Below are 27,676 nucleotides of genomic sequence, written 5' to 3'. Positions count from 1 at the left end.
CCTACAGAAAGTTTAGGACCTAAACAAAATTCATAATTGCCTTGAAAACAAGAAAAGGAAACTGCTAAATCAAGCTTAATAATTTGTTATCTTTAGTCAACAAACAACATCCAGGTATAACATACAATTAACTATTAGGTGTATAAGCGACAGGGCATTTCACTTTATATATAATCTAATTTAAAGGCCTATGACTATGAGAGTGCCTAGGGCCTATGAAGCCCTTAATCCAGCCCTGCCTGGCGGGTGCACCCGATGTGCATACCCATCAGCAACCCCTGCCTCTAGTGAGTCAATAAAAGATGCCCTGGTGTCCAGCCATCTCATCAGTGGCACACATCTCTGATTGACGCCTGTGGCACCTGATGTTTGGCCCTTGCTCTGCGTCAGGCACACGTCAGGGTTGCAATGACCGGAGTGCCGTTTCACATTTTGCTGGGGGGAGGGGGCAATCTGTGCTTGCTGCAGTAGTGGGGGAGGGGCAGAGTGATGGCATAAGGAGGGGGCAAAGTGAGGACAAGCAGCTTCAGCAGCGTTACTGAGCATGTTCAGTACAAGCCAAGCCTGTCCACTCTCCTCCACCCCATGACCTCTTTCCAGGGGCTACTAAGGCACTTAAACTCTGGGGGTTTTTTTTGGGCAGATAACTTAGCAATTAGCTGACAGGAGCATAGCATCGAATTCTTGTGCAAAAGAAAGGAAATTAAATAAACATTCGATCCATCCAGCTCTGACACTGACATATTCTGATAGCTTGTGGCAAGTCACTTAAGGGACACTGGTTAGGCTTAAAATTGCAATGTATTCTTATTCCATGACTAATTCTGCAGAGATACACACACATGTTGTCAGGACTCCTGGGCTCTCTTTCAGCTCTGGGAAGGGAGTGGGGTCTAGTGCAGAGGTGGGCAAAAATTTTAGATGGAGGGCCACTTCAGAATTTTTCTAGTGGTCCCAGGCCACCCCGGAAGGCGCAAGGCCTTTGGCAGAAGGGGCGGGGCCAGGACACTTCCATGTTTCCCCACCCATAGACCCTGATTGGAAGAGCGTGTGAAGTCTTTGCCCCTGCTCCCCCCTCCCCCCAGAGAGAACTCTGAAGAGCTGGCTGTTCTCTCCAGGCACCCACGCACCTGGTGGCAGAAGGAGACTTCGTGCACTCCCCAGTCCCCAGGTCAATCTGGGCCTGGGAGCAGGGGAAACACGGGAAGCCTCTTGCTCTCTGCCCCCGCCATGCAAAGGGGTGCAGCACTTAGAGCTGGCAGCTCAGTTGGTGGTTGACTTTAAGTGCCGTGTGCGCCTTGCAGGGCAGGGTGGGGGCAGTGCAGGAAGAGACTTTGCGTGCCTCCCCCACCCCCCAGACCCTGATTGGCCTGGGGGTAGGGGAGCGGCAGGGCATCCGCAGGCCGGATAAACCCGCTTAGCGAGCCAAAGGAGTAATTTTTGTCTTAAATCTGCTGACTAAAAATGTAATTGGGTGACCTTCTTGTGTTTGTTAGTGAAAGGGCAAATAACATTTCCTTATTCTATTTTTTCACACCATTCGTGCTTTTATAGACCTCTAATATATCCCCCCTCACTTTAGTCATTTCTTTTCCAAGCTGAAAAGTCCCAGTCTTTTTAATCTCTTCCCACACAGAAGCTGTTCCTTACCTCTAATCATTTGTCTTGCCCTTCTTTGTACCTCTTCCAAATTAGAGGGAGTGACCAGATCTGCATATAGCTATCAAGATGTGGGCATGCCATGACATTATACAGAGGCAATATGATATATTCTGATTTATCTATTCCTTTCCTAATGATTCCCAAGATTCTGTTAGCTTTTTAAATTGCCATTGAACACGGAGCAGATGTTTTCAGGGAACTATTCACAATGATTCCAAGATCTCTTTCTTGAATGGTAACCATTAACTTAGGGTATGTCTACACTACAGAGTTTTGTCAGATAAATGGCCATTTTTCTGACAAAACTTGAGGAACATCCACACTGCAATTGCGTTCTTCCATAAAAAAATCAAAAGAACAGAGGGGTTTTCCCAGCATTGGTAATCCTCATTCTATGAGGAAGAAGCCTTTTTGTGAAGAGGGAGTTCTTTCGGAAGAAGAAGAAAGAGGAAAAAGCACAGGTGCCCTGGTGGCCATTCCATCCATAGCAATCACAGCTTACATGAGAGAGAGCATCCATTCAGTCTGGGCACTCCCTTTCGAAAAAGCAGATCGCTTTTTGATGCACTTTTGCAGTGTGGTCGCTCTCTTTTGGAAGGAGTTTTTTTTTTTTTTTTTTTTTTTTTAAAGATCTCTTCCGAAAAAAGCTTCTTCTGAAAGAAGCCTGTAGTCTAGACGTAGCCTCAGATCCCATCATTTTGGTATGTATAGTTGGGATAATATTTTTCCATGTGTATTACTTTATATTTATCAACATTCAAGTACATCTGCCACATGCAAATGGCATCATGAGCTTTCCTGGGCACAGCCCACTTCCACAGATGAATTGAGTTAAGGGCGTCCAGTTTCCAAACAAATAGCAGAGAGTAACTTTCAGGTCTGTTAGGGTAAGTCTACTCTGCGACATTATTTCAAAATAACTAGTGCTATTCCGAAATAATTTAGTCTGCATCTACACCACAGGCAGTTATTTCAAAATAGTGTTAAAACTCTGTCAAGCTGGAGGACTTCTTACTCCAACTCCTGTAACCTTCATTGTACGAGGAATAGGGGAAGTTGGAGGAAGAGTGCTCTATTTCGAAATATGTACTGTGTAGATGCTCCCTATTTCAAAATAAGCTATTTTGAAATAAGATACGCAATTGACATAACTCGAAATAAGCTACACAAATTGAGCTAAGCCCTACAGTGCACACATACCCCTATTGAGTGTCCTGGGAGGCTAAAATGTCTCTCTTGCTTGTTTTTGAATATTACTGTTCTTGAGGTCTGATTTGTGCCCATTCATTCTTTTGTGTAGAGACAATCCTGTTCGGCCAGTGTACGTGGCAGAGGGGCATTGTTGGCACATGATATATCTATCACATTAGCAGATGTGCAGGTAAACCAGCCCCGACGGTATGGCTGAGGAACCTCACCACACTGATTATGCCTCAACTGGAGTACTGTGTCCAGTTCTGGGTGCCACACTTCTGGAAAGATGGGGACAAACTGGAACAAGTCCAGAGGAGAGTGCAGATCCAGAAAACATGACCAAAGACTGAAAAAATTGGGTTTACTTAGTCTGGAGAAGAGAAAAGGGGGGGAAAGGGGAGACCGATGACAGATACATTTCTCCTTAACTACTTTGGCAGGACAAGAGGCAATGGGCTTAAACAGTAGCTAGGGAGATGTAGGTTAGACATTATGGAAAACTTCCTAACTGTCAAGATACAGTGCAAGCTTTGTTATCTGGCATTCGTGGGAAACAGGGGTTGTCAGATAACAAGGTGCTGGTTACGCAAGCTTTACACCGATGGTTCATGAATTTTTCACCGTACACTAGCCATAGTTGCAGGATAGGAGACATAATATCCAATAATGGCAGAATCACGACATGAACAGACTTTACAGCCACAAGTTTAAAATCTTGACTTCTGCAAGCGCTGGAAAATGTTGAAAAAGATGCTTGACTCTTTCAGAATGTTTCTGGTTTTCACAGAAGGAATTGCATTGCTATCTATGACAGCTGCCAATTGACCAATTTTGCAGGTATTAAAATGCTGGATAACATAGCTTGTACTGTAGTTAAGCTCTGGAACAAGATACCTAGAGAGGTTATGGAATCTCTCATTGGTGGTTTTTTTTAAAAGAACCGGTTAGATGAACACTTGTCAGGATGGGTGAAGATGATGATTACTCCTTGTTCAGTGCTGGCTACTGGATCTGATGACCTACTAAGGTTCCTTCTAGTCCTATGATTCTCCAATTCTATCCTCTCTTCAGGTACAGTCCAGGTCTGACTCTGTTTATACTTGTATGTGACATGGTCACAAAACTTAGATATTCAATAACTTACTTTAAACACAGCTTCCAGAGCTTGCTTAGCAATGCAGATCATCTTGCTGCTCAGTATTCTTGAACTCCTGCATTTTTTTTTAAACAAAACAACTCTTTCCCTTCCCCACCTCTCTGCAATGGGACATACTATCCTGGAGAATAACAAACAATTTTGGATATTAGGTGTGTGTACCATGTGACTCCGTTTCTCCATCTGTGAAATGGAAATCATGACACTGACCTTCCTTTGTGACATGCTTTCAGCTCTCTCCATGCAGAGCTATAGAACGACTAGGTGTTCATCGTTATTTTCTAGATCAAGAGTCTGCATTAGGATCAATACACTGGTGTGGGGAGGTACATCACCAAAAGAATTTGGTTATGTGTTGAGTGATAGTGTTCAGTCAACAATATTTCTCTAGCGGGTGTCGCCTCTTCTGAAACCGGGAACCGCTCTGTCTCCTCTCTTTGCTGAGTCAACTGAATAACTCTGAAGGGTGGATTCAATGCTTAGAACTGCTATTTGAAGTCTCTTTAGACAGGAAGTGCTGATTATGTGTTAGTCCTATTATGTCTCTGGAGGTGCGTAGGTCACATACTTGGAAATAGACACTCCTCTCTGCCACATACATGTTACAGCAGGATGAGTGTTCCCCCAAAGAGCACAATCAAGGCTAGGAGAGTGTAGGTGATTAGAACCCAGACGGGAAGGCGTATCCCCTGGTCTGTGAACAGGGCAGGCTCTCAGAGGGGAATGGGTCTCTGTATGTATTGCCCTGTGCAGTGCTGAGCTGCTGTTTTCTCAGTGAAAGGGCACAGTCTGCTGGCCAGCTGTTATACTTGTGCAAAGCACATAATGGTTTAGACCAGTGAGTTAATTATCTTGGTGTTTGCACACAGCCTGAACAGGAGTCTGACAAAGCCAGTTCTTTTGGCTGCTAGCAACTGGGAAGGGCAAAGCGGATCTACTCTCGTCCCTGGTTTAACTCGAGTCTGAACCTTGCTACAGAGCAGAGAGGAGCTGTGGGAAAGAGCGGGAGCTTGGAACACAGATCCTTTCTTCCTGGGGCTAATAGGTCCCAGCTAGGTGCTTTAACTTCTGAGCAGAGACTCCTTGGTCTCAGGCCTTTGCTGTGTGGGGCAAGCCAGACAAGCTCAGCTGGTAAAATCCAGCTCTTGCTGGATACTTGGGTGCATCTACACTGCCCTCTTACCTCGAAATAAGCTGTGCAATTTGCGCGATGCAGATTGCATAGCTTATTTCAAGGTAATTTTGAAATAAAGCACTTTTCCAAAATGTCCCTTCACCCTCATGGAATGAGGGTTACAAGAGCACTGGAATAGCCAGCCTGTTATTTCGAAATCTATTTCAAAATAATGGGTGCACTCAGAAGACGCGGAGTAGCTATTTTGGGATACTAGAAGTATTCTGAAATAGCACTGCAGTCTAGACATACACACATGGGCCAGGCTGAGTGTGTACCCGTCGTCAAGGAGAGCCGTTCGCCATGCCAGCTGCGTTCCGTGCAGCGCCTGAAGGAGCAGATTTAAAGATCCCTCCCCTCGTGAGTTTTCCTGACTGGGAATTATTTGGCTTCTGTGCCAGGTCAGCTGGAGTAACCAGGGGCCTAGTGAAGCCTGAATGCCGTGTGGAGTGGTGGTTTGTTTTACCAAATCGACAATGAAACCTTAATTTGTGAAAATCATCTCAGAGACTCTCCTCGTCCGGTGTCCACCCGTTAGCGCCGGGGGCAGGACCGTCTTGTTCATAATCCTTCAGACATCCTTTGAATATGGCAGGCTGCCAGGTGGCAATCCTGACTGTCTGAGTGGGCAAAGGGGAGGTTAAACACATGTTTGGTAGCTCCTATGGGAAGGGAGGCCCATCATCCCAAATAAGGCCTTCTAATGTCATGCTCTTCTCTTCCCTCACCTTTCATTATCCCATCCATCACCATATGAGCCTGGGGTAAAGGGCTGTGTTTTTGGGGGGCCCAAAATTAGGGGGCACATCTGACAATTTAGGCCTGATTTTTCTTGTCTTCTAATAGTTAGCTGAATGCTTGTTGGAACTAAGGAAGCCAAATCATCTCTTTAAGTACATCTGATATACCTACAGGAGATGGACCCATTGTATCTCAGAAATGTGAGTGACTGGCAGTTGTCTGATTTTAGCATTTGTTTCCTAGAGGTTTGAGATATTCCCAGGAGAAGTTTGATGCTGGGAAAACAAATACATAGAGCCAGGGAAGCAAAGGGAGCAACTGGCACAGGGCCTGGGGATTCAAAATGGCCTGGGGTTCCTGGCTGTTGCTACTATAGAAATGGACAGAGCCACGGGCTCTTTACGTTGCCGCCAGAGCCCCACGTGGTGCGTTCTGGGCAGCACTGAGGACTGCCTGGGTAGGCGTGACATGCTCTAAGTGGTACTGAGGGTGCCCGGGGCTAGCTAGTCCCAGCCCCACCTCTCCTGCCCAAGGTCCTACCTCTTCCTGGAGTGTAGACTGGGCTCCCCTCACAGTCTTGCTCAGAGTCTGTTGGCCCCACTGCAAACAACAGCTACAAGGATGAGCCCCCTAAGCACCCCCTAGCATCCCGAGAGAGGCAATGTGCAAAATTTGTTGTGTGTCCCCCATGCATCACAATGCTGTGTGGATCAAATTGACTTTAAGCAATGGAATGCGACAGTAACACCTATAGAATAATGCTAGGCAGATCTGTTTCATCTCCCGGCGCTTGCTGTGATAGAGTTTGGCTCATTCTGTGCATCTGCCGTGTCTCCTACACCTTCATGAGGCTGGCAGTGTAGGAAATGTTAGTGTTTCAAAGGATTATGCTTTCCAGTGATTGGCTTTCTTTCTAAAACCTTCCCCATCGTTCTTCCCCATCATACCTGTCTTGGCATCTCAGTCCCATATAGCAATTGCTTTGCTAGCATTTAAGTTGTCAGCTTTGTGTGCTTTCTGCTTCTTCACAGTTCTTGCTTGAAATTCTGTTGTAGGCCAGATTCTAATCACCATTAAACTAGCATAAAACCAAGAAAAACTTCACTTACTTCATTGGTGAAAATCCAGGGCAACTCCAGCGTGGCTAAGTGGTTTGGCAGAGGTGGTTCACCAAGCCTTTGGATCCAGCCCGCGGCCTGCTGGGATCCTCTGGTAGACTTCCTGCCTGCCACAGCCCAAGGCCACTCAAACTAGCTGGCTGCTGGGGCCATGTGCCTCTAAGCACCACATGCTCTTTGAGGGGAGTTGTCGGGGGAGAGACTTTGTGCTCTTTCCTACCTCCAGCATAATCATCGCAGCTCCCATTGGCTGGAAGTGACCCCGTGTGGCACAGAGATGCACATGGCCCCAGCAATGAGCCACTTTGAGGGGCCTGGGACTGAGACAGGGAGGATCCAGTTGAGCTGCATCTGGCACCCAACGCCCTTCCACACCCCGGCTCACTGCCCCACCTCACCACTCCCTCCTGCTGCAGGTCATCACCCCAGCCCTCTGCACTCTCTCCCACTTTTCTTAGGTCACAACTCCTTCCCAGACCCTGTACCCCCTCCTACATCCTTCCGCCAGGCCAGAATCCTCTGCTGCACCCAAATTCCCTCCCCAAACCTTCACCCCCTGCTGCACCCCAATCCCCTGCTCCAGTCACCACCCTCTGTTTCACCCAAACTCCCTCTGAAACCTCACACCTTCTCCTGCACCTTGGTCCCCTATCTTGAGCTCTCTTCTGCACCCAACCCCCATCCCAGACCCCCAACCTCCTCCATAGAAAAGTCCAGCCCTTGACCACTTACCAAAATGTTAGAGTTGCCCCCAATGGGGCTCTGATCCGGTAGAACCCAATTGGCCATACCGCAATGGAAATGTAATGCCGAAGAGATTAGGGTCATGTGGGTTTTTTTGTTTTTTTCCAGACATTTTGCTAGTTTGAGATGCTAGTTTGTTCCATGTCATTATTTGAATCTGCCCAGCGAGTCCCACTGGGCCCTTTTCATTAGGGACTGGAGGCTGAAGGAACTGAAGTCCTGGAAGAAAGTCTGAGCTCTCCTTTGGCAGGTCTCTTTGGAATGGCTGAGTCATCGAACAAAGGCTTTATCTTGTGGCATGGAAGCACGTTTGACCTTATCCCCCTTAGGCCAGTTATGCACAAGCAGCTTTGTTTATTAGTGTAAAAAACAAACACGTCCAAACAACCAGGGGAGGTATTTCCTGTGTCTGAAGGGCTGCTCGGCGTAGGCCGCCACTCGGGTCCTCTTAATAGCTTGGCTACCCACAACTGACTGACTAACCAGGTTCCCTCTAGCACCAGTCGTCATTCTCTGACCAGTCTCCTCAGGCCGCAGACTTTGCCAGGCCCTGGGCGATGTGGGAGGAACTTGGATCCAGTCCTCCCCCCAGAAGGGGCAATGCTAGGGAGACAGCCAGCCCTCAGCACTGCCCGGACCTTGCTGTGCCTCTCCCAGCCAGCCCTTGGCACGCTGCACGGGGCTCAGGCAGCAATTTAAAGCCCCTGAGTCTCTAGCTGCCATGGTAGGAGCAGCATTATCCGAGAGCCCTGGGCCCTTTTAAATTACCGGGTCACGGGGCAACTGCACCCTTTGCCCCCCGTCTGCAGCACTGCACTCATTTATCCACTCCCACTGGTTCCCAGCAGCAATCACACACTGGGAAGCACTGTGATCTAGTCGTCGGAGGTTGAGGCTGAGGACTTGTGGAGACAGGACAGTGGGCTAGATGGACCATGGGTGCGCTCTAATATGGTGTATGCACATACACTTAGATCCCAGTCCACTCGGCTGCTGACCTGCTGTATGAACTTGGGCTTCCCCCCTGTGCTTCCCACCCTTTGCCGTGTCTATTTATACTATAAACCAGGGGTGGGGAACCTCAGGGGTGGGAATCTCAGGGCTGGAGGCTGGATGTGGCCCCCAGCTTGCCTGGATGCGGCCCCTGAGGCTCAGGACTGCCCTCCCGCATAGTAGCTCCAGCCCCACTCTCCATCACCACACCGCAGGGCTGGAGTACACAAAATCTTCTAGTCTGGGCGCCCCTAGGGTCTGGTGTGTGAAGAGAATGTGGAGAATGTCTTTCTCCTTCTTCCTCTCTACTTGCAAACTAATAGTCCTTATCTGCTTCTTTTAACCATCCAGCTTTAGGCGCTTATAGAATTATAGCTCGGTTTTCCCTTTGATGTATATACCCACTGCCTCCTTTTGTCCCCCCCTCCCATTTTTTTCCTTCCCCTCCCTTCGTCCCTCCCTTCTAACCTGTTTATTTTGGTTCTGGACATACAACACTCTGGTCATCTGAAGAAGTGAGCTGTGCCCACGAAAGCTCATGATACCATCTCCATGTTTTGTTAGTCTTTACAGTGCTGCCGGACTATTTGTTGTTTTTTAAGTTTCTCCTTCTCAGTCAGGGGCCATGTCAGTGAGGGGTTTTTTTTGTCTGTCATCGTTGTTTTTTTGCTTCTCGCATCTACGTGGCCCCCGACTGTTTTTTCCGTGGGTCAGCAGCCCTCAACCCGAAAACAGTTCCCCATCCCTGGTCTGAACTCTTCACGTTTAAGGCAACCTCTTGTCATGGATATGTATGTTTCTTAGCACCATGGGAGTCTCTGTTTTGATTGGTTACCGCTAGTCACTACTGTAATGCAAATAATTAATACTGGGCCAGGTCCTGCCTTGCTGGCTGTGACCAGAACCAGATAGGACTTAGTGTATATGTCCTCAATTCAAAATAAAGCAGAACTATATGAGATTTGCAAGGGTGTACCACACAAAACTTGAACAGGCATTGAACCAGTGAGCTAGAGGGGAGAGGCTCTCCGGCCAATTACCAGTCCTAGGAGCTGTCCAGTGCATGCTCTGCCTCTGTTCTAGGGCTGCCAGTCCCTTCCTACCCGCCCGCCCACCTGCCATCTCACCAATTGACATTTCTCTGCCCTTTCAGCTACTTGGAAGGAGGAGCATCCAAGAGTGAAAACTACTTTTCTGTGCATTTGGCTGGCATGTGGTTGTAAAGGGCTCTGCCTCCCTCTCGCTCCATGACAGTAGCCACTGCTGTAGTGTGAGGAACTGGTGTAGCATCACGTTGTGTGAGACATAAGGCTCTGAGGCAGCATCACGTCACAGACTTGCTATGCTGTCCTGTGACGTTGTGCAACGCCTGTCTGAACTGGAGTCTGCATTGTGTCCAAGGCTCGCCAGCAGGAAACTTCAGGTTCCTTCTGGGAAATTCCGGGTGCATGGTATCGCTAGCTGAACCCCACATCTGTCGTGTCCCAAGAAGCGCCTGCTCCCTCTTGTTTGGAGGAAAGAACCTACAGCCAATTCCCGAGTGTGGTGATGGCAGCCAAGATTCCAGCCTGGCTCAAACCACTCAAACGAAGCTTGAGAGACTTTTAACATCTCGGTGTTGGCAAGAACCATTATTTGAAATCACTTGGGGTACGTCTACACTGCAACACTATTTTGAAATACCTAGTGCAGGGCTACTCAACTTTGGAAGCTCCGGGGGCCACAGTGATACAGCACATGCCAAGGGCCACAGCTTAAGTGTGGTTGTATATACACGCAAATATATATGGAAATATACGCAACTAGTTTCTTTCACACAATGCCCCAGCGTTCCCGGCACCTCCACTTTCGGTGCTAGGAATGCCGATACCCTGTACCCGTCTGTTCCAGCCAGCCCATCCGCTTGTGTCTTTCAGTGCTCACCCTGCCTGGGAGACGCCTCGCCATTGTGAAGTGTGTTCCTGGTGGAGGCCACGTTCAAAAGATCCCACCCACGGGCCACGTGTAAATCCGGCGTAAACCCAAACTGCACCGTGGGTTGCAAACAAACGGGCTGCGTGTTGAGTAGCCCTGAGCTAGTGCTATTCCGAAATAACTTATTCCGTGTCTACCCAGTAGGCAGTTACTTTGGGGGTTGTACCCACAAAAGCACATGATACCATCTACATGTTTTGTTGGTCTTTAAGGTGCTACTAGACTATTTGTTGTTTTTTTAAGTTTTTCCTGTTGCAGACTAACTCGGCTACCCCTCTGAAGCTGTCAAAATACTGTCAAGCTGGAGGACTTCTTACTCCGACTCCTGAAACCCTTGTTATACGAGGAATAAGGGAAGTTGGAGGAAGAGTGCTGTATTTTGAAATAAGTGCTGTGTAGATGCTCACTATTTTGAAAGAAGCTACACAATTGACGTAGCTCAATCTGCGTAATTTATTTTGAGTTAAGCCCTGCAGTGTAGATGCACCCTTGGAGATAAGCCACTTCTGGGCACTGGGAATGGGATACAGGCTTTCATCTCCAGGTCAAATACTGCTGAGTTGTCAGTGCTGAAGTCGTGTTCTTCTGACTGCTGCGAACCAGGCAAGATGGGCTTTGGGCTGACAGTACCAGCCGCTGAGGCAGGAGGCCTCGGTTCTGTGCCTGTTTCTGAAGGATGTTCTAGGAGACGCTCTCTGAGGAATCTAATGCCTTAATTTTGCCATGTGCTTTAAAAAAAAGACAGACTGGGTTTATTTACAGGCAGGGCTGGCAAGGGGCTTATCTTCTTACCCACTTCCGGGTCCTTTGATTCCTGTGCATGGAAATTTTGTGGTGCGGAAGTCAGAAAAACTAGGAGGAGCTCCTTGGCTCAGTTCAGCACTGATGAGACAAATGTCTCGCTCGCAGCTGACATTCACCAGTGAGGCCAAGGACTGAACGGCTGAGGGAGACTGAATGGTTCTCCCCGAGTGAGAAGAGGCCCGTCCCAGGACTGGGTTATGCCATGCTGCTGAGGGAGCTTGCGTCACTGTAGACAAATGAAGAAAAATTGTCTCTAGAGAGGACGCTCGGCACAAATTTCACTTATGTGCTTCAAGCAGGGGAGGCTCCCATATGTGCTCAGTACGTGAAGGGGCATCCCTTCCTAGTGCACTTGCATTCCTGCTGCTGCGAACAGCCTAACCGTATGGGGCATATTTCTGATGTGACCCCCCCCCCCACTGAGACCGGTGGGAGTCAAGCTTGGATTTTCATGATTTAAGGCTCCGTTTGATGACAGACTCTTCTTGGTTCACTTTTCTTCCATGCTCAAGCATGTAGTTCACCCTCTGATCACGCCCATACTGCAAGTGTGAGGGACTTGCTTCCAGTGCCAGACTGCTTGTGTAGTCAGTTCAGGCTCTTGTTTGGGGCAGAGGTGCCCTTACCCTAGCAGAGGGCAGCCTGTGCCAATAGAGCAGTGCTCACCAACCAGTCGATCGGGGTCTACTGCTAGATTCTGGCTGGTTTGGCCCAGAGGCTGTCAACTGCCCCTCCCCACACTATTTTGCTGCTCCTGCCCTCTGCCTTGGGGCTGCTCCCCAGGAGTCTCCAGCTTGCTATGCAGGGTCGGGGAGGCTGAGCAGGGAGGTGCTGTCCTCTTCCCCCCACCTCTGTACTTCATGCCCCCAGAGAGGGGAGCCGCAATAGGGCACAGGAGGGAAGGAGCCTGCTGGCAGCTGCTCATATGTCTGAACGTGATCTGCCTACTTAAAGGGACACTGGGAATCCTTGTCGCTCTCACACACTGTGACTGTGTCTAGACTGGCCACTTTTCCGGAAAAACTCTCACACACTGTGGCCACTAGACTGGCAGCTGCTTTTCCGGAAAAACTTGCCAGCTGTCTACACTGGCCGCTTGAATTTCCGCAAAAGCACTGACCATCTCATGTAAGATTGTCAGTGCTTTTGCGGGAATACTATGCTGCTCCCGTTCGGGCAAAAGTCTTTTTCCGAAAAACTTCTGCGCAAAAGGGCCAGTGTAGACAGCAGAGATTTGTTTTCCGCAAAAAAGCCCCAATTGCGAAAATGGCGATTGGGGCTTTTTTTGGAAAAGCGCGTCTAGATTGGCCACGGACGCTTTTCCGCAAAAAGTGCTTTTAACGTTTCCGTTAAAAGCATTTCCGGAAAATCATGCCAGTGTGGATGTAGCCAGCGTGTGTCTTTCACACTCACCTCACAACCCACCACATACTTGTGGTGTTGTTCTTGTTACTACTTTTACTGCTTTCAGAGTGTGTTATTTTAGGGGTTTGACTGGTCTGTGCATTTCATAATTTTTTATTTCTCTCTTATGCTTAAATTGAGTTCTTTTAGTAGTGAGTTATGAAGTGCCTAACCTGTCAGGGCTGGAGTAATTAGCCCTATGGTAGTTTTAAAATGAGATATATGATCTAGGTTTTTGGTTTCACAGCTGCAAGGTGGGGCGCCAGGTGCAGGGCAGCTCTGTGCTCCCAGAAGGGGTGGGACCTGGGGTGGAAAGGGTGGGGCTAGAGCACATGCTGCACCCCCCTCCTCCCAGCCAGCCCTTAGCTCTGTTTGGCACGCACTGTGTGGTGCTCCAGCGGTGATTTAAAGGTACCAGGGCTCTGGCTGCTGATGTGGAAGCAGCTTGAGAGCCCCTGGTCCTTTTGAATCGTCAGGCCCTGGGGCAACTGCCTCCTTTGCACACTTCTGCCCCTCTCCCACTGGGAGTGGGCCTGGACACAGGGCCAGGGCAGGGTGCAGTCTACCTTAGCCCCACTGCGCTGCCAAACTGTTAGTGGCCCATTTCCTGATTTGGCTGCCTTAGAGCCACCTGAGGTACGCAGTGTCCAGTCGGAGCCTGCACCCCAAACCCTCGCCACAGCTCTAAACTCCCTGGCCCAGGCTCAGCCCGGAGTCCCTCCCACACTCCAAAGATCTCGTCCCCTGACCAGCGCTTTAACCCCCGCCCCCATCCTGGTGAAAGAGAGTGAGGATGGGGGAGCGGTGGAAGAGGGAGTGAACAGGAGATGGGGTGGGACCTTGGGGAAGGAGGCGGGACAAGGGTATTTGAGTTTGAGGCAGATTCTGGAGATTTTGTGCTTCAAAATGTTAGCGCTCCCTCCACCCGCGGGAGACTGCACGTTCCTGCTGAGACTCAATTTCTCTGGAACTGGCTGGGTATTGCAGGACACCAGAGTAATATTGTGATAGAAATGTAGCCGTGTTAGTCTGGGGTAGTTGAAGCAAAATGCAGGACAATGTAGCACTTTAAAGACTAACCATCTTGTTAGTCTTTAGAGTAATATTGGGCTTGGTGACAGAGCGCCACCTACTGGCGTTTCTAGATAATGCAAGTCACAGGCCGTTCCTGATGTCTGTCTCATGGGGTAAGTTTCCCTAAAAGAATCCTCAAGTCACAATGCAGAGTTTCTTCATCCTCATCCTTCAGTTTCTCCTCAGACCAGCCAAGCCCCAGCCCATCATATCTGAGCACAAAGGGGATAGCAGTTTATTAAATATTACTTCTGCACACGTGGAAACTTTCCGTGTTCTCCTGCAGCTTCATGAAGAAGTTTCCTAACTCTGGGAAACTTAATTTGCTGGGTTGGTTTTTTTGGTGTTTTGTTGGGCCAAACTTTCAAAAAAGTAACTCGGGATTTGCATGTAGTTACATGTATGAATTTGCCCGTGGAATTAATATGATTGCACGTGTCGGGCAGTGGTGTGTGTGTAAATAGCTAAGAGTGCTATTTGAGACAAATGGCTATTGAGACATCTTGTCAAATACACTACAAATCATAGTGTAAGTAATACTGCCTAGATGTTCTGACTGAGATCTCGACCCTCTTATGTTAGATGCTGTATGGGTGGAGATGAAGAACCTGCCCCAAAATGCTTATAGTAGTTTCTCCTTTCTTTGTCTTAGCCCCATGTAACAGATGAGAAATTGAGGCACAGATTAAATGAGGTCTGATGGCAGAGCTAGGAGTGGAACCCTAATCTCCCGGGTTGCATTCCCGTGTGCTTAGCATAAGATGAGCCTTGCTGTTTTTGGTGTGCGCAGTCATGCTAGTCGCATGGCCCGGGGTCGATATGCAATTTATGTGTTCAGGCTTTGGTTTCCCTTCTTGCAAACTGATCCTCTGATATTATGGAATGGAGAACTATAATATATACTAGCCAATTAGCCCGTCATAAGACGGGGTGTTCAGGTCTCTCCTCCACGTTGGTCTTCTCTCCTGAGCCTCCAGTCTCTCTCTCTCTGTTTCTCTCTTTCACTTCTCCTCCCCCTCCTGCCTCTCACTCGGGGGGACCACGGAGCCCAAATGGCCGTTTGGGCTCCACACTCCCCGTGCTGCATGGGGGGTGCGGAGCCCAAACGGTCGCTTGCACCGCTTGCTCCCATGTGGCGGCCTGGCTGAGCAGCGCAGAAGTCAGCCGAGCGCCGAGGCGGGGGGGAGGGGGTGATGTTCACGGCTAGGGGGCGGGGCCTGGAGCTGCTGTCACACCGCACGTCAACACCCCGCCCCCCTTCGCCTCCCACTGTGGCACTCAGCTGACTTCTGTGCCATTCGGCAACAGCGCCCCCCAGAGGGAACAGCCAGCATTTCGGCAACAGCGCCCCCCAGAGGGAACAGCCAGCATTTCAGTAACAGCGCCCCCCAGAGGGAACAGCCAGCATTTCAGCAACAGCGCCCCCCAGAGGGAACAGCCAGCATTTCAGTAACAGCGCCCCCCAGAGGGAACAGCCAGCATTTCGGCAACAGCGCCCCCCAGAGGGAACAGCCAGCATTTTGGCGTTACAGACTCAGACACTGGGCTACTATATATATGATGTGGGACTGTGTTTAGTGAAAATCTACCAAAAAAGGAAGAGGGATCTGGAAAATGCTGGGATTTAAATACAGGGGGATATAAATATGCGTGTGCTTTTCTTCACCCCGCACCCATGGATGCCAGATTTGCATTATATTTGATGGTGTCCAGAATGGGCCTAAGCAGAGCCATCCCATCCATAGAACAGTTCAGGGCAATCACAAAGGGCCCTGCGCTTTGGGGTGCCTTGTGCTTCGGGGGCCATGGGGGATTAACAGGGGCCCTGGTGCTGCGAGCAGCGAGCAACCCAGCCCCAGCCTTGCTGCACTCCATCCCACCCCGCCAGCTCCTGGTATCGCTTGGGGGAGGAAACCAGACAGAGGTGGGCCAGGCACAGGAAGAAGAGGGGCAGGGCAGTGGAGCAGAGGCAGGAAGAGGTGGGGCAGAGTGGGGGTTGGGTTGCAATCTGCTGCCAGCATGAGGGCTCCCACTGGCCCCCTGTGCCTCTGAAGGATAGGGCCCCCCAAAGTGAGGGGCCCAGGGCAGTTGCTGTGGTCCGTCCTATGGATGGACGACTCTGAAAATATAAGACCAAACATTGGTGGAGCCGGGCCTACATTCCGGAATATGGGCGGGGCACGGGCACCACAGGCCCGGATAACTTGCCACCTCAGCCCGCGCCCATTCACAAGCAGAGCACGGAGTTCAGCACCACGTACGCACAGTAGGCTCAAACCCACAACATGCTGATTCCTTCCCCCGAATCCACCGGGCAACTTCTTCCCTTGCCAGTCACAGGGGTTGAGAGGCTGGATGCGGGATAGAGCCATATGTGGGAAGAAATGGCCACTCTGTACTGTGATGCTCTGCAAGGTGGGGGAGGTGCAGCCTGCTGACTTCTCCTTTGTGTTAGTTACAGGACTCTTATCAGGCCCACGTACAAAATGTCTTACCGCACAGTGACCACCCTGGAGTGGAGATGCTGTCCCGGGTTCACAGGGAGTAACTGCGAAGAGGGTAAGTCAACTGGAAATCGGTATCTTTTCCCACAGAACCTTGGTGCAGCAGGAGGAATGGGGTTTAGGTGAGTTTATTTTGGCTGAGTTGCTTTTCATTTCCTTAGCCCGCCATCTGCGGGGGTTTTTCTCTCTTTATTAAAAAAAAGCCTTCATTAATTTTCATCTGAAACCCAAACACAAATTTTTGTATTGCAAGCCAAGTTCTAAAAGGAGAACATGGCAGGTGAGTCTGGAAGCCATGTGTGTGCCAGCTGTGCTTTTGGGAACCTCCAGTGGGTGGCATAGTGCCCACCCATGGCTCGGGCATGGATATATCCCATTGGTGGATGGCAGTGGTGAATTTCTGGTTTGATGCTTCCATTGGGCTTTCCTTCAGAAAACATGAGTCCTGCAAGCAAGAGTCTCTCATTAGGGGAAAGATCCTGCATGTTAAAATCAGTCTCCCGCTTCCATGTCCCATGTGCGTTTTGAGATGGCAATGAGATGGAGATACATCAGTTATTGAGATCAATGAAGTTGAATCATGGACCACCACTTATAGGCTCTTATGTGTATGCTAAATACATTGAATTCTTCCTCTAAAGCTTCTTTATTATTTTGTGTCCCATATTTAAGCCTGGGCACGTCAAGAGGTAGAGCTCTGTCGATGGAAAAACAAAGCCATGTCTTCAGAGGTCTGTTAACTGAAATTACTCCATGTGGATCATTTTTTAGGATAGACCATAAATCGCGCAATTTAGAGTCTCTGCTTTCGACATCAGATCAGTCCCATTCAAGAAAATATTAGCGGCCTGGGTTTTTTCCAGAGGAAGAAAGGAAAAAGTTTTCCTTTCTCACCTCAACTGAAGATGAATATGATTTTTTAAAAATTGTTATGAATTGTATTTTTGTCCTTTACTTTCTTTAGCTTATCTGCTGTCTCCAGGGTTTATGAGTGTGCTGTGGTTATGCTTGTCGTATCCTGTGGGATCTTGCCATGAATGTACTCTGGATAAAAGTGGGAAGGCAGACTGGGTAATCTGGGCCATGGATTGACTTGCATTTAAGTTGGCATCAGAGTGACGGGCAAACAGAGTTATCAGCAGTGTTGAGCTTATACAATGCATTCTGTGACCATGGCCCTCCATAGGAAGCTCTGGTTGGCTTGTGCCATTAGGTCATTGTACTAAACACTTCACAGATGACTCAAGTGGATCTGTAAACAATAAATCATCCTGTGAAAGTGGTTTTAAACCAAGAGCGTGGTCCTATGCTGACCACTTTATGTTGTTGTGGAAATAATATCCTCCCCAAAACTCCCAGAAATCTAAACCTAGGAAAGCTGCCACAAACAATCTGCAGCTCAGCTTTACTTTTCAACAAGGCACTAAAGAGAAAAGTGTCAGGAAGAGACGGTCTGGAAGGCAGCAACACAATGGCCAAAGATTAGCTTTGGTTCCTAACTGTCCCGGCATCCAGGCATGGAAGATTGTGATAGATGCAGCAAAGGACCAGTTATTGGCAACATGCCCAACAACAAAGAGCCAGCCTGGTACCCAGTTCAGATTGTTGGGTGCAGCCCCGGTAGCCCTCCATAACTGTGCATAGTGATTACAGCTTAGTCAGCAATTCTGTAGCTGTAAAAGATAATCCTTCTCTGTCCCTCTCTGCTGCCTCTGTCTCTGTCTTTCCACTCCTCTTAAAGTCTTCGTAGATGCTTGTTTGAGAGAGTCCGCAAAGAAGACTGGATACTCATGGGAGTAGATGACAATTTTATGACGCCACTTCAGTGCAGAATGTCTTCTTTCAGGCTCGGAGGCAGTGTTTCCGAGCATTGACAAAATGAAAGTCAATAGCCACCTCCTTTTTCCATACACTTTGAAAACCTCTGGAGCAATTGATAGTCCCAGCTCCTGAAAACTAACCCCCACACTTGCAATGCTGTTGTTGACCCTAGAGGTGTGGACTGAAGAACAAGAGTGAAAAACTTCTAAAACAGACATTGATTTAAATTGTTCCAGTAATGTTAGGTGTTAGTCTTGCTAATCTCTTTCAGTTGCAACTTTCTCTGTATTTTCAATTTTTTGCTTAGTACATTTGAGAGCACTTGGTAGGGGATTGGTTTCAAGTTTCCCATATACAGTCACAGAGGGGTAACCATGTTCATCTGTAACTTTAAAAACAACTTTTGAAAGCAACGAGTCATCCTGTATACCTTAGAGACTAACAAAAACAGATCTTGACTGAGATCATTTCATCTGAAGAAGTGGGTTTTGCCCGCGAAAGCTCATGGTACTATATATGAATGTGTGTTTGTCTCTGATGTGCCACGGGTCTACTTTCTGCTTTTAAAAGTTGTTTTCATGCATACTCAGTTTCTCATAGAGGTGTGTGGTGGGGAAACAACAGTGAGGGACAGAGAACAAAAAAATAAGGATTAGGAAACTGCACACATGCATAAAAATAATTTAAAAAATAGTAGTTAGATGGTCTACTGTATCTCCTTGGATTTTATTTTCTAACTGCCTCTTTAAATCTGTGAATGCTGCTGTGAATTAAATCTCGTGTCAGAATTTGTTTTGTTGGTGTTTGAAGTTACATCCTGACCACCTCATATCCCCCCAGTAACCACATTCTACCACTCCCTCTGGTCTTATTTAATGTGGATGATGAACAGAGACCACAACTGATGGTCCCAGCTTTCGACTCACTTAAGAGGAGCCTTGTTTTCCTGCTCTGCCTGGTGACTGTGGTCTCCTTTGTAAGTGGCACTGCATTTTCACGCCCAGCACTGATTATAACTAGAGAAAACAAGGGCAATCCAAAATAATTGCGGGACGGTTTGGGGATTGTATTGTGGGCGGGCCGTTGGGAGAATGAGAAGGTGAAGCAGCAAGTTTTAGGGACCCCTCTTGAGTCCAAGGATTTGCTTTTTGCCGTGCGAGGCTCAAAAAGTCCCATCAATTTGCTCGTGCCTTAATCCGCATCAAACAGATGCCATGCCAACTCCACTCTCTTGGCCCTCGTCTACACTAGGGCGTTATTCAACCTTGAGGTTGAATTTAGAAGCGGAGCGTCCACACTACTAAGCCCGTTATTTTGAAATAACAGGCCACTTATTTTGAAATCTGTCCTCCTCCTTTCCTTGGGGACTACTGCTAAATTTGAAATAGCTATTTTGAAATAGTGGTAACGTGGACGTGCCGGTGCAGCTATTTCAAACTAATTACTCCCCAGAGAAATTCAAACTAATTGTTCCCCAGTGCTTCGTGGGGCTCTAAGTCGAGGTAGCGTGTCCACATTAACAGAGCCTGCCTTGGACTCATTTCGAGGCTTCCCCATAGTGGGGACATGCTAGTTCGCTTTTGTAAAATTGGGAATTATCCAGTCAAATTTAGTTATTTCAAAATAATTTCCTAGTGTAGACATGCCCTTACTGTGATTTCTGAGCAGGGTCTCTAGAGGAGCCAATGCAGCCTGTCCATGGATTTTTATACCTTTCATGGTGAAAGGGGTTTGTCTTTATTTCTTTACTATGTAAAAGGCGGGCGAACCAGCTTCAGTAGCTCAGACTCTGCAGCAAAAGCCAGGATTGTAGGTGAGAGGGATGGCCCGTTCTTGTCTCCTATGGCTGGGCTTGAGTTTTTCTTGTGGCAGGGGATTGTGGGAGGGAAGGCTGGTTTGGCAACTCTCTGAATTTCACGAGGTGTTCTAGTGGTCACGCAACCTCCTCCTGGTGGCTGTCTCCCCTCCCCCCCTTCCAGCCGCTCCCTCTCCCCTGAAGAAATGTGCTGCATGCTGAAGGAATGAACAATTGTTAAACTCGGGAGAGCATTACAAAGTGTCTCGAGCCTTAGCTAATAGGTTCAGTTTGAGAAAGTAACCACTTAACTATCACCAGCTGGTGGGCACCCACTTACTGCTGATGGCTGCAGATTGTTTGGATTAAAATTTATCTCTGGTATTTAACTCTTGCATTGCAGCCGAGACCGAAGAATCTACGCTTTAGTGAACCCAGGAGTTTTGCTCCTTAATCGGCAGAATGTGGGGGACAGCTGCTTGAATTATTCCCATTATATCACTCTGCCCTTGGAGGGAAGCTGCCCCACCTTTCTCTCCCCAGGGCATGTCAGTGTTTGAAAAGGCCCAACTAACTCCTGCAGTATTTTTCCAGCTCTCTGACCAGTGAGTTCATTAGATGGTTCCCCAGATTGCACTAGACCATGAAGTGCTTCTTGCAACAAGCCCTTTGCTCTGCCTTGGACAAAGAGGGAGCCTTGACAGAAACGAGCCTGGCGAGCTTAACTGTCGGTGGATAATTTTTATTTTTCCTTTTTTAAATACTGGAGCCCTCGCTAGGACAGGAAATGAATCCACCGAGCCACCCAGTCTGCTGAATGCTGATATAAAGAACATATGGAGGAGGGCAGTGCAGAGGTGAAGTGGTTTAGCTATTGCAATCATGCATCAAGCTGATTGATTTGAATCCAAGATGATGCTGACATTTCAACCCAAACTATTTTGTATTTCCCGCCCCCTCCTTGATGGCTGAAAGTTCAAAGCCAAAAAGAATCTCTTGGGAGAGGAACAGGGTCCCTAGCTCATTCAGGGGCTCAGCCCTGCATTACCATTAGCCATCTAGTGAAGACCTTGTTTTACTTTACAAATCTGACAGATATTTTTTTTAGCTCAGATTTAGGAGAGAAGCCAATAAGATATTTACCTTTCAAACAAAGTGATGACAGAGTATTTGGGACTGTTCCCTGCCTCGACTCACCCTCCGCTGTTAAAGTGACAATGTATCTTTACGATATGTTTTTTTAAAAAACATTTTTTTAAAAATAAGAGGAGGATGATTTGGTTGTCAGTGATCCTATTTCTGGACAGAGGCTGAATGATAATTAACTCTTTCTGGTCCTTTGCATTCTTTTAAACGCTCTGGAGGTAAGGTGTATTGGATTCTAATAATGACAGTAGTAAAGTGGCTTTTCTGTGTGTTAGCCTTCATCCTGAAGGAGTCAAAAAACTTATTATGATTAGTGTTATCATAGTACCCAGGAGGAAACAGCCAACCAGCATGGAGCAGAGACAGTCAAAGAACATAGAATCATAGAACTGGAAGGGACCTTGAGAGGTCAGCATCTTAAGTCTGGTAACATGGTAAACGGGTGTTGTGAAAGTGAGTGATACAGTGGAGTGGGCCTGGGATTTCTAAAGCAAAGGATTTCTTAGGAAATTAGGCACACAACTCCCTGAATGTATCTGAGGCTACCTCTAAACTACAGGCAGTCCCTGGGTTACATGGATCCGACTTACATCGGATCCCTACTTACAAACGGGGTGAGGAAACCCCGCACTAGCTGCTTCCCCCCAGCAGACCAGGGAGACGCGGAGCGGCTTTTCTCAGCAGACACCTCAGCTTGAGAATAAAGGACTGAGGGAAGTGAGGTGTGGGAGAATAAAACTGAGCTCTGGAGAAATGTTTGGCTAGAGTTTCCCCTACAATATGTACCAGTTCCGACTTACATACAAATTCAGCTTAAGAACAAACCTACAGTCCCTATCTTGTACGTAACCCGGGGACTGCCTGTACAGGGTCTTTGCACAAAAATGCTTTTGCACAAGAAGTTTTTGCGGAAGATGTCTCCTCAAAAAGCTGCTTGCACAAAAAGCCTGCAGTGTAGATGTAGACCGAGTAAAGGAAAACTCCCCCTCTATTGAAACAAAGGCCCTGCTGGGCTGGAACGAGACAATCAGTCTGAATCAGCTATGCCACACAGGGGCTTTCACTAGGAGAAGGGAAGACCAATGTATAAATTAAACTGGAGGGAGAATTTTAAGCAGGCAGGATGTAATTACGTAGGCAAAATGTGATTAGGACATAAGGATTTATTACTCCTTCCCTCCCAGCTCTATGGAGTCAACATTTCCGTTTTGCATCTCTTCTGTACAAACACTGATCACTTAAAAATAATCATTGAATCATAGAACACTAGAAATGGAAGGGCTCTCGAGAGATCATCGAATCCAGTCCAGTCACGGCAGGACCCAGTACTGTCTAGATCATCCCTGATAGATGTCTATCCAACCTGCTCTTAAATATCTCCAGAGATGGTGATTCCACAACCTCCTGAGGCAATTTATTCCAGTGTTTAACCACACCGACAGTTAGGAAATTTTTCCTATTGTTCAACCTAAACCTCCCTTGCTGCAGTTTAAGCCCATTGCTTCTTGTCCTATCCTCAGAGGCCAAGGAGAACAATTTTTCTCCTTCCTTCCTGTGACACCCTTTTAGATACCTGAAAACCGCTATCCTGTCCCCTCTGTCTTCTCCTTCCCAAATTAAACAAGCCCAATTCTTTCAGTCTTCCTTCATAGGTCATGTTCTCTAGACCTTTAATCATTCTTGTTGCTCTTCTCTGGATCTTCTCCAATTTCTCCACATTGTTCTTGAAATGTGGTGCCCAGAACTGGACACAATACTCTAACTGAAGTCTAATCATCACAGACTAGAGGGGAAGAATGACTTCTCATGTCATGCACTTCTGTTAATGCATCCCGGAATCATGTTTGCTTTTTTTGCAACAGTCACACTGTTGGCTCATATTTAGCTTGTGGTCCACTGTGACCCCTAGATTCCTTTCTGCAGTACTCCTTCCTAGACGGCCGCTTCCCATTCTGTATCTGTGAAACGGATTATTCCTTTCTAAGTGGAATACTTTTCATTTTTCCTTATTAAACTTCATCCCATTTACCTTAGGCCATTTTTCCATTTGTCCAGAACATTTTGAATTATGACCCTATCCTTCAAAGCAGTTGCAACCCCTCCCATCTTGGTATCATCTGCAAATTTAATTCATCTGTTTGCTTTTATACTTCTAATTCTTTAATGTATGGTTATGCAACTCCCGGGTAACCCCTTAATCTGTGCCTCAGTTCTCCATCGGTCAAATGGGGGTAAGAGCACTTTCCTATTTTGCAGATATTTGTAAATAAAGTGACGCTTGTGATAGAATAATAGGACTGGAAGGGACCTTGAGAGGTCATCGAGTCCAGCCCCCCGCCCTCAAGGCAGGACCAAGCTCTGTCTACACCATCTCTGACAGATGTCTATCTAACCTGTTCTTAAATATCTCCTGAGAGGGAGATTCCACCACCTCCCTTGGCAATTTATTCCAATATTTGACCACCCTGACAGTTAGGAATTTTTTCCTAATGTCCAATCTAAACCTCCCTTGCTGCTCTTTAAGCCCATTACTCCTTGTCCTGTCCTCAGAAACCAAGAGAAACAAATTTTCTCCTTCCTCCTTGTGACACCCTTTAAGATATTTGAAAGCCGCTATCATGTCCCCCCTTAATCTTCTTTTTTCCAAACTAAACAAGCCCAGTTCATGAAGCCTGGCTTCATAGGTCATGTTCTCTAGACCTTTAATCATTTTTGTAGCTCTTCTCTGTACCCTTTCCAATTTCTCCACATCTTTCTTGAAATGGACACAGTACTCCAGCTGAGGCCTAACTAGTGCAGAGTAGAGCGGCAGAATGACTTCACGAGTTTTGCTTACAACACACCTGTTGATACAACCTAGAATCATATTTGCTTTTTTTGCAACGGCATCACACTGTTGACTCATCTTCAACTTGTGGTCCACTATGACCCCTAGATCCCTTTCCGCCATGCTCCTTCCTAGACAGTCGCTTCCCATCTTGTATGTATGGAACTGATTGTTCCTTCCTAAGTGGAGCACTTTGCATTTCTCTTTATTAAACTTCATCCTGTTTACCTCTGACCATTTCTCTAACTTGCTAAGGTCATTTTGAATTATGTCCCTATCCTCCAAAGAAGTTGCAACCCCACCCAGTTTGGTATCATCTGCAAACTTAATAAGCGTACTCTCCCAATCATTGATGAAGATATTGAACAGTACGGGTCCCAAAACAGACCCTTGTGGAACTTCACTTGTTATCCCTTTCCAGCAGGATTTAGCACCGTTAACAACAACTCTCTGACTACAGTTATCCAGCCAATTATGCACCCACCTTATCGTGGCCCTATCTAAGTTATATTTGCCTAGTTTATCAATAAGAATATCATGCGAGACCATATCAAATGCCTTACTAAAGTCTAGGTATATGACATCCACTGCTTCTCCCTTATCCACAAGGCTCGTTATCTTATCAAAGAAAGCTATCAGATTAATTTGGCATGACTTGTTCTTCACAAACCCATGCTGGCTATTCCCTATCACTTTATTACCTTCCAAGTGTTTGCATATGATTTCCTTAATTACCTGCTCCATTATCTTCCCTGGGACAGACGTTAAACTGACCGGTCTGTAGTTCCCTGGGTTGTTCTTATTCCCCTTTTTATAGATGGGCACAATATTTGCCCTTTTCCAGTCTTCTGGAATCTCCCCTGTCTTCCATGATTTTTCAAAGATCATAGCTAAAGGCTCAGATACCTCCTCTATCAGCTCCTTGAGTATCCTGGGATGCATTTCATCAGGACCTGGTGACTTGCTGACATCTAACTTTCCTAAGTGATTTTTAACTTGTTCTTTGTGTATCCTATCTTCTAAACTTACCCTCTCTCTGCTTGTATTCACTACGTTAGGCACACCTCCAGACTTCTCGGTGAAGACCGAAACAAAGAAGTCATTGAGCATCTCCGCCATTTCCAAGTTTCCTGTTACTGCTTCTCCCTCCTCACTGAGCAGTGGGCCTACCCTGTCCTTGGTCTTCCTCTTGCTTCTAATGTATTTATAAAAGGTCTTCTTGTTTCCCTTTATGCCTGTAGCTAGTTTGATCTCATTTTGTGCCTTTGCCTTTCTAATCTTGCCCCTGCATTCCCGTGTTGCTTGCCTATATTCATCCTTTGTTATTTGTCCTAGTTTCCATTTTTTATAGGACTCCTTTTTTATTTTGAGATCATGCAAGATCTCCTTGTTAAGCCAAGCTGTTGTGCTTTGAGATCTGCTGATGCCACATGCTATCTGGGTAGGATCACAGTTCTATACCAACATGTGATGCGTTTTATGCAATAATGGTGTTTGTAGGTCACAAATTGCTTTAGCATATGTGGGTGAGTGTCATTAGCTCCTGAATCACATTGCCTCCTTCCTATGTGCTTTCCGCTAAAACTATTTCTGGTGCTCTAATTAATGTGTGTTTCTCTACACCATTAGCAGACAGACCTTTGGAAACAGGCAGGTTGACAGGGCATATCTGAATATTAATGTGGGCAATTATTGTCCAATGTGTTGCCGTTGTTGTATCATTGCTATTTCACATTTTTCTTTCTTCAGGCTCCTGGAGGATTTACAGTAATATCCCAAATGTCTCCATTGCAAAGATAGTGAAACTGAGGCATGGAAGTGATTGGCTCAAGGTCTGTCTGTGAAACCATAACAGTCAGAATCAGAATCCAGGTGCCTTGAGTCCAACCCCTACATTATAGCCATGAGACATTCCCTCCCGACCCCTATGACTTTAAGAAACTTTTAGGACTCTCTTTATTCCAGCTTCATCATTTCCCCCCCAGGAAGTTCAGCATTATTACTAGGAGTTAGGCTGGGGGGTTACTCTAGACCGTTGACAAACTTGTCTCATCAGATTTTAAAATAGTGATAGAAATGTAGCCGTGTTAGTCTGGGGTAGCTGAAGCAAAATGCAGGACAATGTAGCACTTTAAAGACTACCGTAACAAGATGGTTTATTAGATGATGAGCTTTCGTGGGCCAGACCCACTTCCTCAGATCAAATAGTGGAAGAAAATAGTCACAACCATATATACTAAAGGATACAATTAAAAAAAATGAACACATATGAAAAGGACAAATCACATTGCAGAACAGGAGGGGGATGCGGGGGGGGGGAGGGAAGGAAGGAAGGTAAGTGTCTGTGAATTGATGATATTAGAGGTAGGGAGAGTGGGATGTTTGTGAGTTAATGGTATTAGAGGTGATAATTGGGGAAGCTATCTTGGTAATGGGTAAGATAGCTTGAGTGTTTGTTCAGTCCTTTTTGGAGAGTGTCGAATTTTAACATGAATGACAGTTCATGTTAATGCCCACAAAACAGATATCAGACAAGATCACAAAGAAAAAACAGTTTCTTGCCATTTTAACCAGAAAGGACACTCTCTCAATGACTTAACCACCTGCCTTCTGCTACAAAGACCTTTTACATCTGCACTTGAAAGGGAATCCTCTGAACTGTCATTCTGATCTACGGTGCAGTATCAAGTGAACCCAGTGAGAGACTGTGGAACTGGAATTTATCTACAAATTTGACACTGTTACCCTAAACTTGAATAAAGACATTAACTGGTTAAGACATTACAAAGCCAATTTCCCCTGCCTTTAACATTCACATTTTCACATCCAAAGCTATGAATGGGACACATCCAACCCACTTAATTAGTTTCATTAACACAGATCCTAAAATTGACAGGTACTACTTTTGCTGCCACATATATCTTGGATTTTGTTATTTCTACTTCAACTCATCTGATGAAGTGGGTCTTACCCACAAAAGCTCATGATTCTATATATTTTGGTTAGTCACTAAGGTGCCACGGGACTACTTGTTTTTTTTAAAGTTACAGACTAACACAGCTACCCCTGTGAGATTTTTTAAAAAATCCAGAATTGAATTGTAAAGCATAGACAATGGTGGGAATGGGAAATGTTTAGCCTTTTCCACCTCTCTTTAGTTGCATGTGCACTGTAAAAATGTACATTTCTTAAATACTATTTTTAGTTTGGATACCCCAACGTTTTTATGGGTGACATGCAGTACCTGGGTAACATCTGACAAACTGAATCCACTCTGGCCATTCTGAACCCATGTTTGAGCTCTAGCTTTGCTGTACACCCAAAAAACTAGATGCTTTTTTTAAAGAGGCTATTTAGATGATGGAGGAGGGCTTATATTTCAATAATCCTTAGCTTAAATGAACCAAAATTTGGGACACTGTGTTCATATCCTGCAACCTCCTGATGCTCACCATATTTCAGAGGAATCTGCCGATGCATGTTAATTTTAGAGGATTTAGAAAGGTTGACCTGGGAACACAATTTGTGATGCAACTGTGACTACA

General features: G+C 46.7%; 1 protein-coding gene across 3 annotated transcripts in view; it reads left to right on the top strand.

Annotated features, from left to right (window-relative positions):
- Nucleotides 1–27,676, top strand: part of COL26A1 (collagen type XXVI alpha 1 chain) — a 254,279-nt gene that overhangs the window by 40,030 nt on the left and 186,573 nt on the right. For 2 of the 3 annotated variants that reach the window (XM_006114230.5, XM_006114228.5), the window contains exon 3: nt 16,494–16,597. In XM_006114230.5, the coding sequence (XP_006114292.1) occupies nt 16,494–16,597 (104 nt within the window). The remainder of the gene's footprint in view (nt 1–16,493; nt 16,598–27,676) is intronic. The other variant, XM_006114229.5, reaches the window with a different exon arrangement.

This window comes from Pelodiscus sinensis, chromosome 21 (assembly GCF_052426305.1).
Source record: "Pelodiscus sinensis isolate ZL-2025 chromosome 21, ASM5242630v1, whole genome shotgun sequence".
Taxonomy (NCBI): domain Eukaryota; kingdom Metazoa; phylum Chordata; order Testudines; family Trionychidae; genus Pelodiscus; species Pelodiscus sinensis.
The sequence above is the reverse complement of the archived record's forward strand: the minus strand, read 5'-3'. Positions and strand labels throughout refer to the sequence as shown.